The 24100-nt window shown below is 41.6% G+C and overlaps 1 protein-coding gene across 2 annotated transcripts in view; it reads left to right on the top strand.

The window, feature by feature from the left end:
- Window positions 1–14193, top strand: part of MED13L (mediator complex subunit 13L) — a 178407-nt gene extending 164214 nt beyond the window's left edge. For both annotated transcript variants that reach the window (XM_065738740.1, XM_065738741.1), the window contains 8 exons: window positions 663–886; window positions 1355–1497; window positions 2709–2867; window positions 3947–4123; window positions 6353–6507; window positions 9661–9822; window positions 11985–12097; window positions 13259–14193. In XM_065738740.1, the coding sequence (XP_065594812.1) occupies window positions 663–886; window positions 1355–1497; window positions 2709–2867; window positions 3947–4123; window positions 6353–6507; window positions 9661–9822; window positions 11985–12097; window positions 13259–13391 (1266 nt within the window). In that variant the 3' untranslated portion in view covers window positions 13392–14193. The remainder of the gene's footprint in view (window positions 1–662; window positions 887–1354; window positions 1498–2708; window positions 2868–3946; window positions 4124–6352; window positions 6508–9660; window positions 9823–11984; window positions 12098–13258) is intronic.
- The last annotated feature ends 9907 nt before the right edge of the window (window positions 14194–24100 follow it).

Below are 24100 nucleotides of genomic sequence, written 5' to 3'. Positions count from 1 at the left end.
ACAGACTCCTACAAGTTTGTTTTCTGAGGAGCTGATGGTTGCTTATGTCTTAAAGATAAGCAATATAATGCATGCAGAGTATCTCATTAATTAGCAGTCCGATGTTAATTTGTACCAAACAGCAAAGTATTTCTGAAAGAAAACTGTGAGATAAAAGAGACTTAGTGAATTTCAGACATCATGCCTCATGTTCATGAAAGTATGATATACCTCATGTCTAGATAGAAGGAAGTAGTTTGAGCTCTGCCTTTAGCACTTTTCAGTCCCTGATACCTCACACCAGATCATGGTTCTGCACTTAGAATGTGAACAGACCAAGGTGAGAAGATGCCGTCTTTTTTAGCAAAGAATGTGTACAAGTACAGTTTCATGTCCTCATCTTGGAGATTGATAGCATCTTGTGCAAAGGCTGTTTCATTCCTTACTTTCCCTATATGTAAAAAGTAATCTTCAGATAAGTTTTAAATTACATCAGTTTAAATAGCAGGAACAATTTGTCTGCATCAACTCTTTTTCCAGAGTCTCTTTTGACCATGAATGTTTTCAATCTATGTATTGTTTGAAACTCATATTTTTCTGCTCTTGTTGCCAATCTGTTATATGCTTCTTGCATGAAGTAGCTATTGATATATCTGCTGATTATTATGTTAACTTTATTGCAGAGGCCCAGCCCAATCCAGCTATACTCACCTCCTTTTATACTGGCACCCATCAAGGACAAACAGACAGAGCTGGGAGAGACATTTGGAGAGGCCAGTCAGAAATACAATGTGCTTTTTGTTGGCTATTGTTTGTCTCACGATCAGCGCTGGCTTCTGGCATCCTGCACAGATCTTCATGGTGAATTGTTGGAAACCTGCATAGTTAATATTGATTTACCAAACAGGTAGAAACCTTGATTTTTTTTCATTAAATCTAGGTCTGTAGTTGTCAACTTTCACTCTTATCCCTCTGTGCATTAGTTTCTTGCATATCCCATTCTAGCAGTGTTTCCTGTTGTGAACATGATAATGGTAACAGTGATAATGTTTAAATTAGCATTTTATAGAATAAACTTGAAACTAGAGAGGGAGAAAAAGTTGTTGTATTATACTTATTTCACAATTGGTACCTACAAATCTTACCTTCAAACAACTTGTATGTTGCTCAGAATATTGACACCTCTCACTACCATTGCAATGCCAGTCCTGAAAACACAGATACCTTTCCTGCTTCTTATCAGGATAGGTAAGCTCTTCAGAACTGTAAGGACTCCTACAAATGTTAAGCAATGACATAACTGTGTAGAATAGAAATCTGAATATTGTCCTTGATGCCCTGTAACAGTTACTTTTTTTTCTCCCTTAATCCACAGGTCAAGGAGGACCAAGTTGTCTGCACGTAAGATCGGTCTGCAGAAGCTCTGGGAGTGGTGTGTCGGTATTGTACAGATGACATCATTGCCCTGGAGAGTTGTCATAGGGCGACTGGGTCGCCTAGGCCATGGGGAGTTAAAAGGTGCGTGATGCCAGGGCTGTCACTGCTGATGGTTTGGGCTGTTTTGCAAAGCAGGATGATTTGCAGAGTAGATCACCAGCCTTTAAAACCTGGAAAATTAGATTGCTAATCCCGTCCTGGCACTGGATTTTTGTGGTGCTTGGTATAAGCACGTGCCGCAATCCGTGTTTGTACACTGGGTCTGACATCACTCACACATCTTGTAGACGTTGTGTAGATTAACTGACGTCTGCAGGGGATATTTCCAAGTGGAAGTCAGCCATGGGTTTGGTCATGTTAGGAAAAGATTTAAGTGGTAGTTGCCCTGTCACAGAAACAGGAATCAGTTCTGATTCTTCACTTTCAAAAAAAAAAATGATTGCAATAAAGTTAATGAATAAAAAAACACCTTTTTTCCTACAGTATACAAAACTAAGTGATAATGGGTGTTAAGCAGAAGCAAGGCTTCCTGCAGCCTCAGATGGAACAGAGGGGGAGCTCTGGAGTATTTTAAGTGCAGATCCCTTAGCGCAGCAAGGGTAGGAACGGCCTTGCTTCATTTCAGCAGAGATTCCTCCCACTGGTAGATGCATTTGGCCACTTTTTCTTATGGCTGTGGCCACTAGCCAGCTCTTGGTTGATTAGACAAAAATGGGATTCTCAGGTGCTCTGCACAGTAGATAGCAATTCAACCTAAAAGCACAAAGAATTACTCCAGGGGCAAAAAGCACCAATTAAATGCATTCTCCCATTCAGTACATGCAGGGGTGGAGAGATGTTGCCTGCCCCGTTAAGGGAGTTTGGTATCCCTCATATACATGGGAGTTAAGTGGAATGGAGGTAGGACAGCAAACTTAGAATTTAGTAAGCAGCTATCTTCCTCTTGTTTCTTGAATGTCAGTTTAATGGCTAAATGTATTTTCCTAAAGGTGTATCTGCAGCACTGAAAGATTTCTAACCAAGCTTTTACTTTGTTTTGTTGAGTGTCTTTTATTCATTACAAGGCTTAACAAAATTCTTCTTGTGTTCAGTGTGTGAATTCATACCTGCTTCCATTTCAAGTATTTCGATTATGCAGGTGCTAGATGAGAACAGATGTTCTTTTTCCAAAAAGAATCAGTGCAGTTCCTAAAATGATTCTGATGTAAATAAAAACATTGGAAAAAAACTGTGCAAGCAAGTTCTGGATTTTTAGAAACCTCATCATCTGTTCTAAATGTGCTTCGTTTCAGACTGGAGTATCCTCCTTGGGGAATGTTCCCTGCAGACAATCAGCAAACAGCTGAAGGAGGTGTGCCGCATGTGTGGCATCTCATCAGCAGACTCTCCTTCTATCCTCAGTGCCTGCTTAGTTGCCATGGAGCCACAAGGGTCATTTGTTGTCATGCCAGGTGAATTTTATCCTGCTGTTCAAATGCCAAGGAAACTTATCTTTTATCTGACTTAGCACATAAGAAGCACGTCAATTTTGGGAGACTTTTGAGCCCAACAGGACCTTGACAAGCATGACTAAATATGATAGAAGATAAGCTGAGCCAGAGGAATTCCCCAAAATATCAGGAAGGGTTCCTTTGTTGGGCTCGTTAACTCCAAGGAGAAAAGATTACTTTGTGCCACTGGCAATCTGATTACCTTTTCCTTGGGGAGTTCATGTTTCGACATCACCCAGTTCCTCATCAGCTGAAATGTGATGTTGTAGAAACCATAATGCAAAATGGATTGCAGACTGCTACAGTCTGTATATCAAGGAGTTGGAGGCTAGGGACATGGGATTAAGGGTAAACCTACTTGATATTTCATATACTTTAAAATGTTTTTAGATAATTCTTTTATAAGCATCGGTCTATAGACTTCAGTTGAAAGGTTTTGAAGTTTGAGGCTCTTCCGTGCTGCGTTTTTCCCCCCCTTATGTTTTGTATTCCTTAAGTTTTGTATTCCTTAAGCACATACTTTTTGTGTATATGTTGAGATATCCTTACAAACTACTCTGGTTTTCAGTCTATATAGAAAAGATTTCTTTGTGGAACAGAAGTAAATGAGCTTGAAAATTACTAAGTTGAATAACTTTCAAAACAGGTTTTGTAACGTGAGAAAGTAGATGGCAAGTTTTGTCTCTTTCAGTGCCAACCAAAGTGGGGTGTATTGCATAATTTGGAGTTCTACAGATGTGTGTGCCCAAAATAAATTTACCTTGCTCATTTAACAAGCAAATCTTTGATTAAGGGGCAGCAAAATTGAAAGGAAAGGTGGGGTACCATATGGGAATTCACATAGCTGAATGTTATCTATATGACTTGTGATCTTAATTTCAGGCTTTTCTGCTAATTTATTCTTTTTAAGATAAGAACCTTTAAACTTTTTTATTAGCATGCAAATCAAGGTTAGATGCTTAGAAATTTAATTGGACATTGAAAGCATATTTTGAAGATGATGCTAATTAATGCCTCTGCCATTGCTTCTTTTCTGGAAGATGCTGTCACTATGGGATCAGTGTTTGGACGAAGTACTGCGCTGAACCTGCAGTCATCTCAGCTGAACACCCCTCAGGATGCCTCCTGTACACACATCCTGGTTTTCCCAACCTCTGCTACTATCCAGGTAGCACCAGCAAATTACCCCAATGAGGATGGGTTCAGCCCAACTAATGGTAAGTCAGCATGAATCTGGTGTCCTATTCAGAACACAAGCAGAGCTGTTTCAGTCAGCAGTAAGAACTGAATGGACCCGACTTCTCCCAGGGACCCCATGCCACTCTGATTTAATTTAAAGAGAACAAACAATACCTTCTTGATAAAGGATAATGTAATATGTTTTTATGAGCTGTGTGTTCAGAGAATCTTACTGATCTATTCCAAAAAGCAGTGCTGGCCGATCAATGCACACAATGGCACAGACTACAAAATGCTTTCTCTTGTCACTGTGATTAACTTGCAACTCAGTCAGCCAAAGCTGATCTATAGCAGTGGCTTGCTTCATAGTCTGTACTGCTTGTGAGAATTGAAGGTGTTTGTTTTACAATTTTTATCTTCCTGTAAAAGTATGCAAAACAGACCAAGCAAGCTGTGAGATCTCTATAATTAGCAGTGTGGGTTTTTAAGCGTTATTTAACTCTGTAATTTGTATCTCCAAGACTCAGCTTAATACATTAAAAAGAGTATTTTCCTAACTGTTTTGCCATAAGTTTCTTAGAAAATTGTTGTAAAATGATATAACCTAACTAGTCATTCAGAATAAAAATGTTTAATTGAGGCACGTTACAGTATGGAGAGGTAGGAAGGCACACTATTTTTAATAAAAGAGCCTGCTTTGATCTCTTCCTCCTGGAATTTCAGTGGGCCTCACAGAAGGGAAGTTACCCCTCTTAATACTTAAGCAGCTGTCCTTTCAAGGCCCCAGAATCCCAACCGAACGCTGTGCTGAGGAATATTTAACCTGCATTAACCTGCCCTTTAGTGCTTCAGATGCTAATTAGAATCAGGTACAAGAAGTGGCGTTTTCCAAAATGGTGTTAAATTTAATTTTCTTAACTCTGTTCTACTTAATGATTAAACTGCTTCCTATGCTATTAGCCATCTCATTTATGTTTTGGAGACTAAGCAGAGCATGACATTGGTTCTGTTTTGTTTAGTGAGGTTGTAGGACAGAAGTTAATAAACTGAGTTAATTCATTGCTTTTGCAATCCAGTCTCTCTCTTCAGAAGACGAAGAAAAACAACCACCTGCCTATTCCAGAACTTAGGGCTTCAGAATGAAATAAATTAATTCAAGACACATCCTTTTCCATTTTCATGACAAGCAAATTCTTTTTCAGGAGAAATTATTTATCGTATGGCACTTTTAAACCATGTAGAAATATACTACTCGTATTTAAGATCTGTGCATTTTACTGTAAATCTGGCTGCAATTCTAATTAATCCACTTAACTCAGACAGCTCCCAGAGTCCCTCTTTGTCCCCCCAAACGGTACTTCAGCTGTCATTATTACTCTTTAAACATCTTTGCTGAAAAATCTGGATGAGGAAAAAACATTTAAACTGTATTGTGACGTTCGTGGTTTTCTGCTCTGTGTTCATACTGCCTTGGCTCTCCATCATATAAATTACCCATATTATCATAACTTGTGTTCCAAATGACTGGAGCTTACTTCTCACAGAATGCAAATACATCTTCTGTGCATCTTTACTGCCTTCCCACAAATTAACATGAGGCAAATTAAAATAGCAAGTTATAGTAATAAAACTGCATTTAATTTCTGAGATGAAAGTAAAATGTTAAGAGCTGAATTGTAGGAAATTTGAAACGATCATGAAAGTACATTGCATGTGAGCATGAAGCAGGCCTTGCTGCCCTTCTGCTGAGAGCTGCTTGATGCTGGAGCAACTTCCTTGAAACTGCTGGGACTGCTCCCCCAATACTTGGGGCACATGTGCCAAGGCAGTGGTGTGTAGCACAAATCTGAGAAGCAGCACATGCTGAGGGTAACACATACAGGTTCGTTTAACTTATTTCAAATGTATTTTCAGACAAATTTCTTTGAGCAGCTGCAGAGAGGTGCAGTTTTTTCCTGTTACAGAGCTGGTTGGATTGTTGTTGGATTGGCATACAGGGAGTTTTGTTCACTCTGCAACTGTTGTTAAAATTTTAATAGATGATTTTAATAGATGTCTGACTGCTTCTCCTTCCAAGTCTATGCAGTTGCAGTCAAAGGTAGCAGGAAGGATTAAACAGTAAAATGGCAAAAATGTTTATCACTGCTTTCATCTGTCTCAAGAGTATATTTAAAAAAAAGAGAGATAATGACAATAAATTACAACGGTATCATGATAAAAACAGACACAGCAGATTGAAAATAGTTTTTTCTTTCTTTCCTTTTCAGATGATATGTTTGACCTCCCGTTCCCGGATGACATGGACAACGACATCAGAATTTTAATAACAGGGAATCTTCACTCTTCACCAAATTCTTCCCCAGTTCCTTCCCCTGGATCCCCATCTGGCATCGGAGTGGGATCTCACTACCAACACAGTCGGGTAAGGCTTTGCCACTTTTGTGGTTTTGCTACTCAAAATAAAACAGAAAAACCAAACCCACCAACTAAACCTTCTTTTTCACTGTTGATTTTCAAGCATTGTTTGGCCAACAACAAGCTGAAATTAACGTTAAATTTGAAGAGACTGGCTAAATACTATTATAAAAGATGCCTCTGCCATGGGCATTTACTTCTCCAACATTAAAGTTAATTGTTACATAGAAGATAATTGAGAGAAAGAGAAGAGGCTTTGCTTTCTTGTGGCAGAGCAGTATTTAATCACCTTGTATAAAATTAATTTCTATTCATCCATTTTTTCTCTGGAGAATGGAATATCCCTGACACAAAGTGACAAGACTGCAAGAAAAGAGATGACATTACAGCTCTGGCATGAATTTTCTAGGGGAGGGAGAAGGGAGATAATTGTTAATAAAACCCTATTGATTTAAACTTCACAGGTGCTGCATGTTTATGCAAATGATGTTTCCTTAGTAAAAATTAGCCTAGAGCACGTTGTGTTTGTAAGTTATTTTTGTTTGAAGTGGCTTTTGTAAAGTTGGTTCCAACATCAGTGGTTACTTAAAATGCAAATCATTTTTGGTGAAGCAAGGTACTTTCTGAATCAACCTTAGTTTGATGGAACTCTTATCATGTCATTTAGTTGTCTAAGAACCTTAGTTGTTCATTTTTCCATTAAAAATGTGGTGCTTCATAATTTCCTGCAACAAAGTTTTACTCTAGAAGCAATGCATTCAAAACAGCACATTACTTCTTTTATAAATAACACAATATTTAAATACAAAAATCCGCTTTTCTAGAAAAACTGGATAAACTCATGCATTTAAAAGTTCTGTTTTAGTGATCTGCAGTACTGGATCCATATCTGTGACTATCACTGGTAGCTTGAAACAGTCTCTTCAAGATAAATTATACATCTGGTATGGAAGGAATTACAAAAATACTTAGAGAAGATGCACATGCAGCTAACATATTTGACAGTGAATAATGGTGCTCCTAATGATGCTTTCTGTTCAAGAAAAAAAAAAGCTCATTTTTCTAAATTTAAATATCTTCATAAGAATTTGCACTCTCTGAAAATGACTGATTTTCAGGATTACAAAATGTCAGTTTCACCACCTGGAAGGAGAACCTCCTCCCCGTGTTCTCCTTGTCATCCCTGCCAAAGCGCTCCAGCTTAACAGAGGTTTGTGAGTGAAGGATCACTTCTGCATCAGCCACAGAAATGCTAATTCTGTGTTTTGTGATCGTAGTACACAACCACCTTGCCTTTTGTGAATACACCAATCCACTTTTCAAAGGCTAAATAACTTCTGTCTCTGGTTACTTCAACCTGGTGTGTGTGCAAATTAGAAGTTTTGAATTCTGGTACCAAACCCTCCAACCACAAATCACAACTCAGCGCTCATTACAGTTGCTTATTTAGTTTGTTCAGTAATCTCCATTCTCTGCCACTTAGAGAAAAATGCATTTAAAAAAACTTATTCTCAATGGAACTCCATCCAAATGCCTTAAGAAAAGCACTGAAAGGTTAATGACCAAAGAGCTTAGAAACCTGGACAGGCCATTTCTAGATGAACCTGTTACAGTAATTCGGTTTAACCATTAACGAGTGCCTAGTAATTGACGTGTAATTTTTGGTTTTAAAAAAGCAACAGCGTGTGATCATTACCTCGTGGGGCAGGGAAGGTCGAGCCTTCGTCCATGTAACCCGTAATTGATTGCTGCAGTTTAACAGTGTAAGCCCTGACTGCTCAGCAGCAGTTTCAAGGTCTGCTGTCAGGCTTTCCAGCCGCCCGCAGCCAGGGGAGCTGCAGCCTTCTCTGGGCTTTATGGACTGTTTAACTTCCTCTGATTACTGAGCAAGATACTACTGGTGGAGAAAGACCTGCTTGAAGGGCTCGCATTGAAGGCTTTGTGATTAAACCAGTTTCTGTTTTGGTGAAATCTTCTTTACCTGTCGACTTAAAAGATTTATATGGATTAATTGGACTGCTATCTCAGTTCTTCTGGGATAAGTTTCTAGCTAAAATACTTAATAGGCTTTTTTTCTATTTCCCACTCTATGAAATAAAAAACAAAAAACAAAATAATAAAAGTTGATTTTCAGAATGTACTTCAGTGTGTAATGGCAATCACCTTTTCTGATGCCCAAAGAGCCCCTCGTAGGTTTGATAATGTAGCTCATAGTATGCAAGGCTTTATCCCTCTTATTCCCTATGGAGGTAAATAAGTTCACACCTTAGTGTTCCTGTCCAACAGCCTCAGGTGTGGAAGGTTCATGTGTCTTGGTTTTAGACTGCAGAAATATCACAGGTTTAGATCCTGACACACAGCAACCCAAAGTTTGATTAAATTGGTACTAAAGTATTTTATAAAATTGCTAACTCCTGTCTCCTAGTTTTGTCCCTGTGCTGGAATATGAGTAACTAATACTACAAAAATACAGTATAGAAATAAATGATACAAATGGGAAAGCAGGACAGCTGTTTCTTTTTTTCCTACACTTCATGTCTGCTTGGTAATTCAAATATAAAACATAGTTTCTTCTGCCCAGGTTATTCTTACATCAAGGAATAACAAATGTGGCTTTTTTTTTTCTTTTTTCCAAGTTATCAGTATAACTAACTGGAAGGGTAAGCACAGCTATGCTAATAAAGGTTCAGGTTTTCTCTGTTCTTTCCTACTTGGATGCATAACACATCCTTCCCTAAGCTGAATTCAGGATGTCTGTCAGTTCAAACTGGTGTTTTTTCCAGGTATGGGAAAATTCTGTGAGGCTATGTGAACTTAGTGAGGCTCTATAAACATAGTCAGTACTCCCTCTTCTGTGTGCCCTTCAGATTGGTAGCCAGACTTCAGTACCTGTAAGTTACTCTGGAGCAACCAGCTCCCCATAAGCTCAAGGCACTGTAGGACCCTAACTTGCTGTTGGGTCATCTTGCAACACCAGCATGGAGAGCCCAGGTACGCAGGAAAAGGGAAAGCACAAAGATTCATGAAGATCTTAAGGATACCTCATTAATACCATGACAGAACTGGATCCAAGTCTGACTGATCAGTAAGCAAAATGAAAGTTATTGGAGGGAGGTGTAATGACATAAAGCAGCAAATGTGCTTTTAATTCTTATTTCAGAGCCAAGGGGAACGTCTGCTTTCCAGAGAAGCCCCTGAAGAACTGAAGCAGCAGCCTCTTGCTCTCGGGTACTTCGTATCGACTGCCAAAGCTGAGAATCTTCCTCAGTGGTTCTGGTCATCCTGTCCTCAGGCACAAAACCAGTGTCCTCTCTTCCTGAAGGTCTGTCTTGCTGTTCTTTCTCAGGGGAAAGGGAGGAAGAATTGTATTTAGAACCTATGCATTTCCTTTGAAAATGACAGCTTTGTGTTACCTCTACTGACAGTACTGGAAATAACTGAGACATACAATTCCAAATGTAAGTTTACTGAAGATAGCTGGCTATTAGCATTTACTCTTTTAACTGAAAATTGAATCGTTTGGCAGCTTCTAAATACTGAATCCAGTCTTTCCCAGTTTAGTTTCCTAAATTTCAGTCAAACCAAGGCAGGAGAGGCATATCTCCTATTCTGCCATGATTCAGCCATAGTACATAGATTGAAAAATTAGAGAGTAGCACTTCCAGATAGAACATCTTCCATCTATTCCTATTCCCCGAGATGTAAAAGTGGCATGCTATTGTCTGTGGTGTCAGTGTATCTGGTACTTGCCAGTCCAGAAGATTGCTATTTCTTGCAGGAGGTACTGGTGTATTTCTTGAAAGAGCTGAATTGGTTCAACTAGTACTGATTCATTCACCCCTGTAGGGTGGCATGCAGTTTCTTACCTGGATGCTGTCAGCTAGTGAGCACAGAAAAAAGGTGCAAAATCTGCCTTGAACAGAGGCATGTGGATACTCAAGCAAGCAAAGTATAAATTAAGATGGTACCATTTATCCATCCGCAGCTTAATTAACAAATACAAAACATTTTTTGAAGTATCTTAGCTAAATTCTCTCATACATGCCTATCAGGCCGTTATCAGAGTGAAGGTGTTCAATGTTTCTCAATTCTTATGCCAAAGGCCATTTAAGGACTGGTAATTTAAGAATGCCTGTACAGTCAGTATGGTGGGCTGTATGTTCAGTGTAGCATCTGCTGGCAAAGTCCTGGAGGTTGGACTAGATGATCTCTAGAGGGCCCTTCCAACTCTTACAATGCTGTGACACTGAAGTACTCAGTTAAATGAGATCACCTACCAAATTCTCCACTTCTTCATGCTGACTTCCCAGAATTACATGCTTTGCTCTGAATCTGTGGAATAGAGATCTCCAAATAACATGAAAAATAAGCCACCGTATTTTTGGAACTAGAGATGAAGTTTAGGATAAAACTTAAAACTACCTTTCTTTGTGAATGAGTAATAATACAAAAACTGTGTTTCAATTCCAGCTCTAAAAACACAGCAGAGCTCTAGGCAACTCTGTGAATTCCTTCTGTAAGGCTATGCTAGATTTGTGTTAGAGAGAAGGAGCCACCACCCTTCCCCCTTAGCCCAACGCAGTTGCTCTCTCAGATCCAAGCTGAATTAAATGTTTAATTTGACTTGGAACGTACTGTTTTGGTTTGGACAATTTTTCAATAAAAGCAAGGGGCTGAATTCATGCTGTAACTTGTTACTGCTCAGGGAGCAGCTGGTGCTGTCTCCTTTGTGCTGCACGGTGCTGCAGTTTGGAAACACTCAGCATGTGAGACATACAGATTTAAGTCATCTCTGTCTGATTTGGATTAAGGCTGTTTGAGCTGAAGTATTTCACCTCTGAGGTGCATGCCATAACTAGAGGAGCACAAACTCGAGGTTTTGCCCCAGCAGGCCGTGTGGCCTATTGAGCTTCCCACTTGAAAGGCTTACATGGTTGCCTCTACCCCTGGCACGTGATCAATATGAAATCCCTTTTCTGCTCCTGTGTAAACTAATGCACAAACTTCACTCCAGAATCAAAGATGAGAGCTGTTCAGAAAGCACAGCAGCAGAGAGCAAGAGGAAGGCTGTGCTGTGTTCTGCTTGGACATCTCAGTCTGTGATGGGTCTGGTGCTCTGGGGTGGGTCTCCTGGCTGGGAGAGTTTGAAGAATTAAAATGCATATTGCTGAAATGCAAAAAGAAACACTGACACATTCCAAGTGTTTTCCCTTGTTGCTTCTTCCCTGACTGAAATTAAGAATGTAATTTCGCATGCTTTTTGAAGATCCTTAGTTCCAACCAGAAAAAGTAGTCATTTTATTCAAAGGTGAAATCATTATGGAACTTCAGAGCACACTTGGTCCCGGTGGGTTTGGCAGAGAATCACCAACTTTCCATATGGTCCTGAGACAATTCAGAATACATTTGTTCACTGTAAATCTTCACAAATACTTGCTGTGTGAAGAGTTAAATTGTATTTGTGTTGGTTTTTTATTTTCACAGGCCTCGTTGCATCATCATATCTCCATAGCGCAGACAGATGAACTACTACCTGCCAGAAATTCTCAGCGAGTTCCTCACCCCCTTGACTCTAAAACTACATCAGATGTCTTGAGGTAATGCCTTTTCGTTTTTGCATTTCCTCCCTTGGCTTATGGGGACTGAGGAATTAAATTTCAGAGGGACCTTTTTTTAGGCTTATCAACAGTTTACACTTCTATTGTGCTCTATGTGTGTTTTATTAAAAAAAAAACAACATATACCACAGATCCTATGACCACAACAAAAGAACAGGGCTTTGGAGGCTGCTTCATCACTTGTCTATCCTACCCTGAAAAGCAATGAAAAGGAATAATTTGTTCTTTACAAAGTGAGCACCTTGGTTTGCCTCCCAAAGATGATTTGGTTTAGCTGGCAGTCTGAGCTGGCCTATGTAAATAATTATTTTTACTCACCAAACCAAACAGAGTTATCAAAGGAGGTAGAGGTACTCTCCTGATACCCACTATCTTAGGCGCTGGAGTATAAAGGAGACACTTCCTGAATCAATACAGCACTGTGTATCTGTCCTAGTACAGAAGATAAGTAGAGGACTATTTGCCTCCATGTCACCTGTTGGGCACTGAAAAAAAACATTTATGAGACAGCAATACAAGGTCAAACACACCAGTGGAGAAACGTGTACATTTCTTCCAAGCAGAGAATATCAGTGGGAAACGTGGAAAACAACTTACTTAACTCAGGTTGCTGATATTGTGTAGTATTCTAGATCTGAATTTGCATCCTCTTGAGAAAAAGGTGATGCTTTTGGAGATGCACAAGGAAGGAACCAGATGCAACAAACAGAAGTTACAGCATAGGAAATTCAGACATAAAGAAAAATAGTTTTGTTTTTTTTCCTAAATTATGGTCAAACACGAACTGGTTGTGGGACATCCATCCTTAGAGATGTTCAAGAATCAAGAATACAGCAGTAGACTAAACTTCCAGAGGTTCAGTCCAATGTAAATTCCTCCTAAGATTCTGTAATCTGTGCCAACTCATGGAAAAGGACCTAGATTCAAACTGTGGGTCAAGCACAAATAAACTGAAAACCAAAATTACCCCCACCCCTACCTGCACGAATTGTTTGCAGTTTCCTACTTTGCAAGCACCTCCAGCATTAATATAGTCCCTATGTGTCATCAGGAAAAACAGGGATATGTTTAGGTAAATCTTCTAGAAAACAATGAGAAGTAAAATTCCAGTTTCATTTCCTCTGCATTTCTCTTCCACAGGTTTGTTTTGGAGCAGTATAATGCACTGTCCTGGCTTACGTGTAACCCTGCCACTCAGGATCGCAGCTCCTGCCTTCCTGTCCACTTTGTGGTGCTCACTCAATTGTACAATGCCATCATGAATATACTTTAATAGATAGAAAAGCACTTGTTCTTCTGGCTTATTCTCCCCTCAACCTGAGAAACGTGCCACAGTCTGTAAAGAATCACAGTTTTGCTTCTCTTCAGACCAGTCCTGTGCTGTGCTTCTCTTCCTCCAAAAGCACATGTGAATTCTGCAGTGTTGAAAAGTAAAACACCCATTAACATCTCTGGCAGCTTCAGTCCAATTCTGGGAACATCTGAGAACAGTGAACACAGAGTAACCTCAAGTCGGCGTTCGTTTGGCGGCCCAGGAACTACTGGTCAGTCCAGTTATTTTTTGTTAATATTATTTCATTTTTTTAAGGAAGATCTTTTCGGATTAGGAGCTCTGCTGAACAACCATAAGCAGCTTCAGCCCTGCAATTGAAACCATCGTGTAGGGACGGGTGTGGGCTGCCCAGAAGTTCTGTGTTGTTTGGTCATCGTTATCTGGGACTTGGCAGGAAAAGAAATGCACACCATCACAGTCTTGTATAAATATTGCGATTTTCTGTCTACCTGGAGTTCCTGTCAGAGTGGATTGGGATGAATGCATGCATTTGTTACCTGTCCATGTAGATATGAATGGTCTGGAGATATTTTATTTATTTTTAGGTTTGGGGAGGGGAGGGATTAAATTATAAAGGACCAGGAACAGTGGAATATCTTAAAAATTCAGCTCCGTTCCACCATCGGGTTATTTATCTACATACCTCTCGCTCTTCTGACCTAGAAATCAAGAAGCTAATTACAATCAAAGTCCCACGTGGGAAGGGGAGCATGTCCTGGTATAAGGATACACTTGTGTTTTATAGAGTTCTCACCTGCATTTAGCCTGGTTAAAGCAAGAAAAGGCCAGTGTTTAATGAAGGATAACACTACCTAATGGAAGAAGAGTAGCTGAGAGGTAGGGAGGAAAAATACTTTAAAGCCCAGTGTAAGGGCGAATGGAAAGTGGTAAATTAATCTATTGTAGAGCTATGATTGAAATATATTTCCAATAAATTTAGTGATGCTAGAAAGCTATTTACTGAGACCCAGGTCGCCCTGTAATTCTGGGCAGACTCGTCCGTGTACATATCCAAAAATGTGCTTTTTGTTTACACGAAATCAGTTTCAAATCTGGTGTATTTTTTCTGACTATAGGAATATTATTTCAAAGAAATAATTTTAAAAAGAAAATTATATCATTAAATTAGTACTTGAAGTTCTACCACTGTGGTGGAAAAGTTAACTTTGTTTAGTAAAATGATCGCCATTCGAAAGGTCAATGGCTAATTGAAGTATTTTTATGACTCCTTCATTCCAGGCTTCGAGGGGTTGATATTTAAACTCCGTTTTCTAATGTTTGCTGGTGCACTGTGCAGCAGGCACGGGCTGCCGCGCGAGGGGTCGGGCACTTTGATCAGGCGGTGTGACCGATAGCTGTCCACGGGGGGAGAAAAACCGACACGTTTTCAGAGTTCTTCCAAAAGACTTTCATGTTCTGGTGGGAAAAAAAAAATAACGAAAAAAAAGTGATGAATTTCTATGATTTTAAAAAGTATTTTTCTTGAGATAATGTAACATTTAAAGCAAATGATATAAGAATCGCTCGTGTAATGGAAAGGTGAAGTCAGAGAAGTAAGCTGTAAATGGATGATGTCGTTCTCTGCACCAAACCTCCCGTGTGGGTGTCCTCTTTGCAATGTATAGGTTTAAAAAAAAAAAATCTGATATCAAACCATTTGTATCTAATGTGTGTACAGTGTAAAATTGACTTTAAAATATTGCAGTACTATTTTTTCTTAATCAGAAAAGAAAATTCTCAAGGCCTTTTGAAGAGCATAAAAAGATGAAGATTGTAAACTTGTATAAAAAAAAAATTTAACTTGGGGAGGAAAAATGTAAAGTAGACATTTGTAATCTTTTACCATTTGGGGGTTATTTGTTCCCAGGATTCATCGGAACTTTGGATTATGATTTACTTTGTTCTTTTTAAATGGGCCGTTTTTATCCAGGGGCATTTCTTCCCCAGAAACCTGGTTCTACATGAGTATGGAAAATCAGAAAAGGCAGCGAGGAGTAGTTTTCATCTGGTGTCTTTTATTTAATTTTTTTAAGTTAAGAGAAGCTGGTGACATATTTATACGTTTTTGTGCAAAATAAATGAATGGCAATAGATTTTAAAGAAAAATCTTATGTACTTCAGTGTGAAAAGTTCTGTATAATATTTCCCTTAAATATGCATTATTTTACTTGTGAGTTTTTTACTGAATTAATCTGAAATGTACAAGCCCTGGCTTTCCTACAGAGTGAAGAAAGTTATTTTATTTTTCTTTTTATTTCTAACTTTGGAAATTCATGCCGAAATCAGAATTATTATTACAGTTGTTTGAGCTAAAGGGAGCGGGAGGGGGGTGGGGAATGTCCAGCATGCTTGTATGTATATTTCAGAACCTTTTTTAAATGTAAAAGCTGTACATTTCTGGGGAGTTCTGAATTTCTTTTTTTTTTTTTCCTCTGAGCATTTTGCAGTGAGCTTCTTTTATATATAGCCGACAATTTGAAAGAAAACAAAAAAAAAGTGAAGTTCATTTTAAATCTACAGTATATCGCTGGTACAATACACTAAAAAAAAAGACTTTGATAAAAAGAAACAATAATAATAAAGACCTCCATTTTAAATGTCATTCATATATACCTTGTGGATGAGAGCTATATACTTTTACACACTTTTTTAGATGAATAAATTATTGAATTACTGAAACTACTGGTGGAGTTTCATTCTTATGAGTGTTACCTGTAGCTCCCAAGTTGTAGCGTTGCTGGTGCAGAAGGATCTGCACTGTATGGGCTCCACGTGATGCAGATGGAGCTGCAGTTCATTTAAAGACTCTTCAGTGTCTGTTTACTTCAGAGCACTGGGTCGGTGTCTGCCTCTTAGGTTGGCTGTGTGTCCGTGAAGCCGTGGCTTCGTCAGTTGACCTTTCGCTGCGTTGAGGCTCATGATCATGTGTAAGGGGTTCACGGCCCAACAGTGCTTTAAGAGTGATATCATGCAGAACAGAATGGTGATTCTGCTGAAAACCTTGCCTGCTGTGGAAGAAAACTGGTGCCACCAACATTGGTGTTGAGATGAAGAGGTGCGAGTTCAGCCAGCTGGGGCGGGTTGCCTTGGGTAATCTGGTGTCACCATAGTGGCAGGTGGAATTACAGATGAGAGGTCTCTGTACACACCAGGTGAGTGATGAATGGCACATCTGAGTTGTGTAACCCCTGTCATAGGATTGCAAATGAGATAACCGATGTGCAGGCAACCACAGATGAGAGAATACAAAACCAGGTCTGCCTCTTCAGGTTGTGCAGAGAAGCAGCAGAATCTCCATCCTGGAAGTGCTGAAGTCTCCACTGGATATGTCAACCCAGTCTCATTATATGAAGGATGTGGTCAGACAGGCTTCAGGAGGTCCCTTCCAGTCCAAGATGTTCTGCAATGAGCAAATTCAGGAGTGCAAAATCTGACCAATGTCAGAATTAATGCCCTTTAGTAGTGCTACACCTTAACCTTTATATAAAATGAGAGGTCTGTTTTGTGTCACCTCCTGTAGGAGCAGGTCTGGAAAAACTCGGATCTTCAGATAGTCACTGATTTTCCATACTGTAAATTACAAATCTGTGACCTTCTCAGGTGCTTTTTAGATGCCATGACCGTTGCTTTGTTCTTACGAACAAAAGCAGTCTACCACCTGCCCCATGCCTCGTCACCAGTGCTGCTCTGCTGCCCACAGCCAGCCTGTACTGCTACTGGGAACGATTGTCAAGATCAGGAGAATCCATTTCTGCAGAACCAAATTCTTTTAAAACTGATCTTGTAGCCCCTTCTTGTGCAATATGCTTAAGCTGTTCATTTTCCATGGAGAAAATGGACCCTGCACTCACAGTTCCTTTGTCTGTATTGAGGAATTCCATTCTGTTCCATGGCTGTTGTGGTGACCAACTGGGATTTCCTAAGTAGTTCCAGTTTCCAGTCTACTCTAATAGTAAATAGTTAAACTGCACTGAGTGAACTCAACACAACTTCTTATAGTATCTCTCGCATTCCACCTTCCACAGAGCACTGTGATGGGGGCTCCTGTGGAGCAGTGCTCCTTTAGATGGAGGCAGCTTGATGGTTAATTCATTGGCTTTAAAGAAAGTATGGCAGCAAAGAACCACCAGCCCAGCGTGCTGTTCCATGGGGACTGTGGGGAAGAACTGAATAAAAAGTAATGACGGATATATTACTACCATGACAGACTGATAACAACAAAGGAAAGTTTTCTAGACATAAAGCTGAATTTTTTTTCCCCAACTTTCTATTCTTAGCCAATATCATGGCCACCCAAGAACAGCACGTGTAGGAAGCATCAGAAGTCATGGAAGTAAACATTAGGTTTTATGTTCTGTCTCTCACCATTTATAGTGGAAATGGAAACAGCCCAGAGATACCAAACAGGAAATCTTTGGTCTTTAGCAGCAAAGCTGTATTTATAAAACTGCTGCTTCCACTTCCTTGTTTTGAAACGGAGCCTTAACACGCCAAGAATGTTTATGTGGGCAGACCCCATGTTAGTGCTCATCTGCCACATATCAAAGCAGCAATCCCCATAGGGTTTTCCAGAGGATATATAAACCTCGGTGCTATTTTAACAAAACCTGCAGTACTCTTCGAAACCACAGAAGAAGCCGATGCCCATTTCCATGGCAGGGCAGCTCTGAAGGCAGAGCTGTTCCTCACTGGCTGGGGGTGAGGGCTCTTGCTGTGTTCCTGGATGGGGGCTGGTCAACCAACTGGCAAGCTAACAAAGCTGCAAGAGCACATTGTGTCACTTTTGTAAGCATACTAAATATGCTTTTATGTCTGTATGAGCATTAGCTTTTTCTTATTCTTTAAGAATTGGTTGTTCAGACCTTTCGGAAATGAATGGCACTATCTATTACTGCCAGAACGCACTGCATAGTCTCTCACTGTCCTGAAACCAAGAACCAGGGGAAATACCTGCTAGAACTCACAGGATACCTTTGCCTGCATCACAGAGACTGGCCTACATCCAGGATTATCATTGCTGGACTGCAGCAAAGATGTGGGGGCACTGAGCCCTGATGTTGCCACTTGCTCCACACCCAGATGTCACACCCCATTTTGCAGTTCTTAGGGCACCTCCAGCACCTCTTCCACCTGCACTTCCCAGGAATGGGGATGTACAGCTTCTGGGCAGATATTTCATTTCAGATATACCTGCTTCTGTGAGATATTTCTGCAAAAAAAAAAGACTGTGATCTCCTGGGAAGAGTCCAGCAGAGGGCCACAAAGCTGATAAAGGGCATGGAACACCTCCCTTATGAGGAAAGGCTGAGAGACCTGGGTCTGTTCAGCCTTGAGAAAAGAAGACTCAGAGGGGATCTGATCCATGTCTATAAATGCCTATGGAGCAGGAGGCAAAGGGACGAGGCCGGACTCTTCTTCGCAGTGTGTGGTGATAGGACGAGGGGAAATGGCCAAAAACTGAAGCATAGGAAGTTCTGCACACATGTGCATGGGAACTTCTTCACAGTGCAATGACGAAGCACTGGAGCTGCACAAAGAGGTGGCGGATCTCCTTCTCTGGAGATGATCAGGACCCACCTGGACACCTACCTGTGCCACCTGGGCTGGGAGCTGCTTTGGCAGGGGGTTGGATTTGATGATCTCTGGCATTCCCTTCCAACCCCTAAAGTTCTGTGTTTCTGTGAATTTTCAGCTGCACATCATCCACACTCGCAGGCGGTGACGCTCATTCCAGCTCCTTTTAACTGATGCACTCCAGCAGAAAGCTGCTCCAACCCACATGGCAGCCATACCAGGCCCGAGTCCTTCACAGATGGAGTCTATTTTCCTGACAAAGCAAGTTAAGTCACATCTTAAAGTCCTGCCAGCCTACCTACCAGTGCTACCTACTCTGTTTTTATTTAAATATTATTCTATCACAGCAATGTCAAACAGGAGCACGGCTCTGGGCAAGAGCAGTGTTGGGAAATGCTCCACAGCCACCTCAGGTTTTGGAGAACTCCCCACCGTTGGGCTGCAACCTCCTGACCCCAGCTTTACTCACAGCTCACGAGTTCCTGCACTTCTGTAAAATCCAATCCTGCAGAACAAGAAAAAGAAGGTGTATTTTTAAACTTTGTAGCTGGAGCAATACTTCAGGCAGTCTTGGTAGGACAACCGTTTATTTTTTTTCAGTTACCTGTGGTTTCCTGCAGTGACAGCTGTGGGATGTCACATCCATCGCATCTTCTATACTCTCTGCGCTGGGCGGCGTTCACGGCATGAAAAAGCGAAAGTCGTGTCCTTTTTCTTCCAGCAGGGGTCACGTTTTGCTGGCAAATAAAACTACAGACCGCTAACGGAGCTGTCTCAAAAAGCCTTAAATGAAACCGGGCATTACCGAGCTGCTCATTAAAGGTCAACCACGCGAACAGGTGTGGGTTCAGTGGTCAGAGTGCTCCACCCCTACTTGTAATCAGTTTCAGTGGTAATTTCATTAGTGCCTGGGGAAAAGACAAGTGCAAGAGAAGCAGGTGATGGGGTGAGGTGCTTCTGGTGGGGAGAGAGAGGCTGTTAATCCCAGCAGGGTAATGACCCATGGAAGTGCTAAAAGAAAGGTGCTGTGCACGGTGCTCCTGGCTGCTGGGTTAAGCAGCACTTTGGAGTTAAAAGTAATTGCCCTTGTATTTCTTTCCTGCTTCAAAAGCTAAGAGTGCATGGAGAAGACATTTTGCTGCAGCGACACACACCGGTGCACAGCTGGATTGTCCAGCAGCAGGCAGAAAAGGAGCCTGCAGGGGAACGCTGGTGGAGCAGGGTTGGGGCCTCATCTCAGGCTGGCTTTAGGCATAAATAATGCCCAGGTGGAAAACAACAGGTAGTTTGGAGTGGGCCCGTTTCATCAGGGCTGGTATTGTTCTCCAGCACAGAGCCATTGCAGAGGCAGACAGGACACCTCTCCTGCTGCCAGCAGTGGTTTCCCCATCACTTAGAATCATAGAGGGTTTGGGTTGGAAGTGACCTTTAAGATCATGTGATTCCAACACCACTGCTGTAGCCAGGGACACCTACACGAGGCCAGGCTGCTCACAGCCACATCCAGCCTGGGGTCACCCTTCTGTTGGTATTTTACATTGGCTTGTGTTTTGTTGGTGGGACTTCTTAGGTAGTGAAACGTTGCTTCCACTTGAAAGAATCATTCTTCCTCTGGCACGCTCACATAAACATGCAGCATTATTTCTACCAGTGCATTTTCACACTGAGGTGGCAAAACATTCCCTCTCCAAGCAATTTTAACCAGAAGAAGAGAGAATATTGAAGGGAAAAAAGTCAAATGAGGGGAAAAGGTTCCATTAAAATGTTCCAAATTGAGAATACCCCTCAATAGCAGGGGAGTGGGAGATAAGTTTCATTCTCCCAGAACACCACTGTTTTTTTTTAGTTATGAAAGCAACCCAGGTCAGAGTCATGTGTCCATATGGGCAACATAAACCCTTTGCTGTACTCTACAGGTTCTTGATCAGTAAAACTTAGAGGGACCTCTGTTATATTTGCAGTATTCTCATCTGAAGAGTCCTCCACAGAAATACCTTTCTCACTGCTTGTTCATCTCTGTTCTTTCTAAATGCCACAGTGTAAGAACCAAGGCCTTCATAAGGAGCCTATACTATTTCTAACCAATGTCATTACAAAGGAAAACCTAAAAGCAAAATCTTGGTACAAATGAGAAACTCAGAAATTGCATTTTTTTTCCTTCTTTTGTATGTACTAAGATCACAGTAGTTTGGTGCATGAATGCTCATCTGTCAAGTTGCTGTTCCAAGCAGTATTTTCATCTTTCTCATTGCAGTTATCAGGCAAAGCCCCACCCAAAGCACTGGGCAATGTGTCCACCTCTTTCATTCACATCATGCAGAACAGATCCTGCTTCTGTCCTGCAGTCTCAGGCAGTTCTCTGCCCTCTCCCACTTCTCTCTTTTCTTTGACTTTTAGCAGGTGGCAGGGCAAATGATGCTATCTCAGTTCCATAGGCACTACCACCAGCACAGTCAGTGAGGCACAAGCATGAGGCACCACAGTACTGATGGAGATGAGGGGCACAAAGCATTAATGCGTAATCCCAGTGTGCCTGAGGCAAGCAGTTGTGGAATGGAACTGCTGTTCCACATTTCTGTGCAACTGTGATCCACCATTTCAGCCCCCTAAACAAGGTGTTTCCAGGTACTAAGTCCACGGTTAGAAGATCAACTCTAGATGTAGTGATCAAATAAGCAAGGCATGCTAAAAGAATGGGGCAGAGAGGAAAAATCTGAACTCTAATTCTAAGCTTGCACAGCTGTTGGGACATGAGGGCATGGCCAGTGGGATATGTTGCATGGCTGCTGAGACAAGAGGTGTGGCCACTAGGACAGGAGGCTCAGCTCCTGGGATGGGAGTCACAGCCTTTGGAATGGGAGGAGCAGCCATAGGGGCATGAGGCTGAGCTGCTCGTGGATCTGAGCAGCTCATGGTCTGGTACTGCATGGTTTCTCTGTGGGACAGGGCAGTGTGCCAAATGGGAGCTTCACCTATTCATGATGGTGATGGCTTTCCTGCCCAACTTCATCCTGCAAAGGTTGTGTGAAATACAGAGAGTGACTACTGAACTTACAGGGCTGTAACGGGCAGGTGCTCCTCCTTCACTTTCCCCCTTTCAGGTGAATCAGCCATTCCTCTGGCTGTGCTGCAGGTAAAAGTGTCTATTGTACATCGGGTTCTGATTAAAATATGAGCTCTCCCCATTCCCAGTTCAGACTAAGGAGCTTGGCTGAAATTTTACAATCATTAACACCCCATCAATCCTGTGTGAAACATGCCTGTAGGCCAACAGTGGGGAGGTGTCCATCTGGAATCCAGCCCTGGCATGGATCAATGTCACCCGGCCACTCAGGATGCTGTGCTGTGGGGAGAGCAGTCCTGGGGTAATGCTGAGCATCAGAGAGCTCAAGACAGATCTTGTGGGCTACAGCCCAACCCTAACCATAACCCTAAAACTGCAACTAACCATAACCATAACCCAGGCCTTGTGCTCTGTAGCCCAACTCCACACATGAGCCATGCACTGGCAGGGGGAGGCAACTTGGAGCAGAACACTCCACTGCACTGGGAACTTGCTCATCACTGACCAGAACAGAAGAGATGAACCCTCATTGTATTGCATGGCAGTACAGAGCTGAAGCTTCCAGCAATGAGCAAGTATGAAATGAAGAGGGAAAGTCTGAGCACTAGCTACTAATTTGAACAGGAAGCAGAATGGGCATTCAGGAGCTGGCCAAACAGTCAGAAGCCATACGGACTTGGGGCAGGGAAGGGAGGCTTCCATACACATAAAGTCTGACGTGTTCTTCCCTTATCTTGTAGCAAGGAACCTGAGAAGGAACTGTAAAACCAATGACATTTTCCTCACGGCCCCAACCCCTGCTTGAGTGATTGAAAAAAATGCAAGCCACGACCATATTACATTCATAGAACATCTGCAGCACATTCAGGGCCTACACAAAAGTGAATAGCCATGCTTATCCAGCTGGGAACACCATAGCTGCTGTGCACAATTTTCCTTATCAGCCTGAACCAAATTCTGAACTTCTCCAAAAAGAGATGTGGGGTTTCCTCTGAGCAGGGCAGCACAGAAGGAAGGGAGTCTCTTTGAAGATAAGTGCCTCATGTGCTCCCACACAGCAAACTGGCTAAAGTTTAAATTATCTACTTCAGAGCAGTGAAAGAATGATGTGCCTGAAATCTCTGAGGTTAGAATTGCTCACACTCTCTCTGACTTCAAGACTTTGCAAATAAATCAGAGGGGGGCTGGTTAATGCTAGCCTCACACCCTCTCCCACTACAGGCTGAAAGCTGAAGCATTTCTGGTCCAAAGGAAGGCATTGCAGTTGTCTTTAGTGCTGTCTCTTCCCAAGCAGCCTGCTTTTCCCTGAGATTTTCACTCTGGCAGCACTCGGCTCTCAATGCATATCAATGGATACAGAGTGGTTGTCTGGACACTTCTGGGCCAGTTCTGGTTCTCTGCCTCTTTCTTCTCTCCCCTTCCTTCCAAACAGCCTTCCAGGACTGTTTACTTTGGCAACGCCTGCAATAAAAAAAAAAAAAAAGAAAGAAAAAGAAAAAAAAAACCCAGTCTCAATGAAAAGGAAAAATCCATTAGGAAAAGCCAGCTGAGTGCTAAAAGGCCCCTAATCAGTGGAAAGTTTAAAGAGCACCGCTCTGAGAGAGGCTGTGCTGCCTTTCCAACACCTTCGCAGAAATGTGTGAGGCTATGACATGTCAAAGCGAAGCCCCAAACACAGGCCCTGTGCCAAAAGAGCAGGCTTTGTTAGGGCTGAGCAGAGCCTGGATGTCCAGGTAGTGGTAGGCAGGGTCTTGCGGTGAAGAAATTACTGCATCAGAGCAGACGACTGCAGTCAAATTCAGAAGACTTTTGGCTGGTTTAAGCAGCTATTCTTCTTAGCTGATGTGGAGTCAAAAACTACAAACTGAAGTAGAAATCCCAGTTAGAAGTACCAGTGCAGGTCAAAGTGGGGAATGGGAGCAAAACCAGTTGGGGCAGAAGGGCAATGCTACAGGAGGATGTGGTGCTGAGAAGGGAGAAATGCCTTCAGAACTGCTGTCCTCCTTGATGG

This window comes from Cyrtonyx montezumae, unplaced genomic scaffold (genome assembly GCF_038088225.1).
Source record: "Cyrtonyx montezumae isolate F1298 unplaced genomic scaffold, pur_monq_1.0 scaffold_23, whole genome shotgun sequence".
Classification (NCBI taxonomy): domain Eukaryota; kingdom Metazoa; phylum Chordata; class Aves; order Galliformes; family Odontophoridae; genus Cyrtonyx; species Cyrtonyx montezumae.
This window is presented reverse-complemented; position numbering and strand designations above follow the sequence as displayed.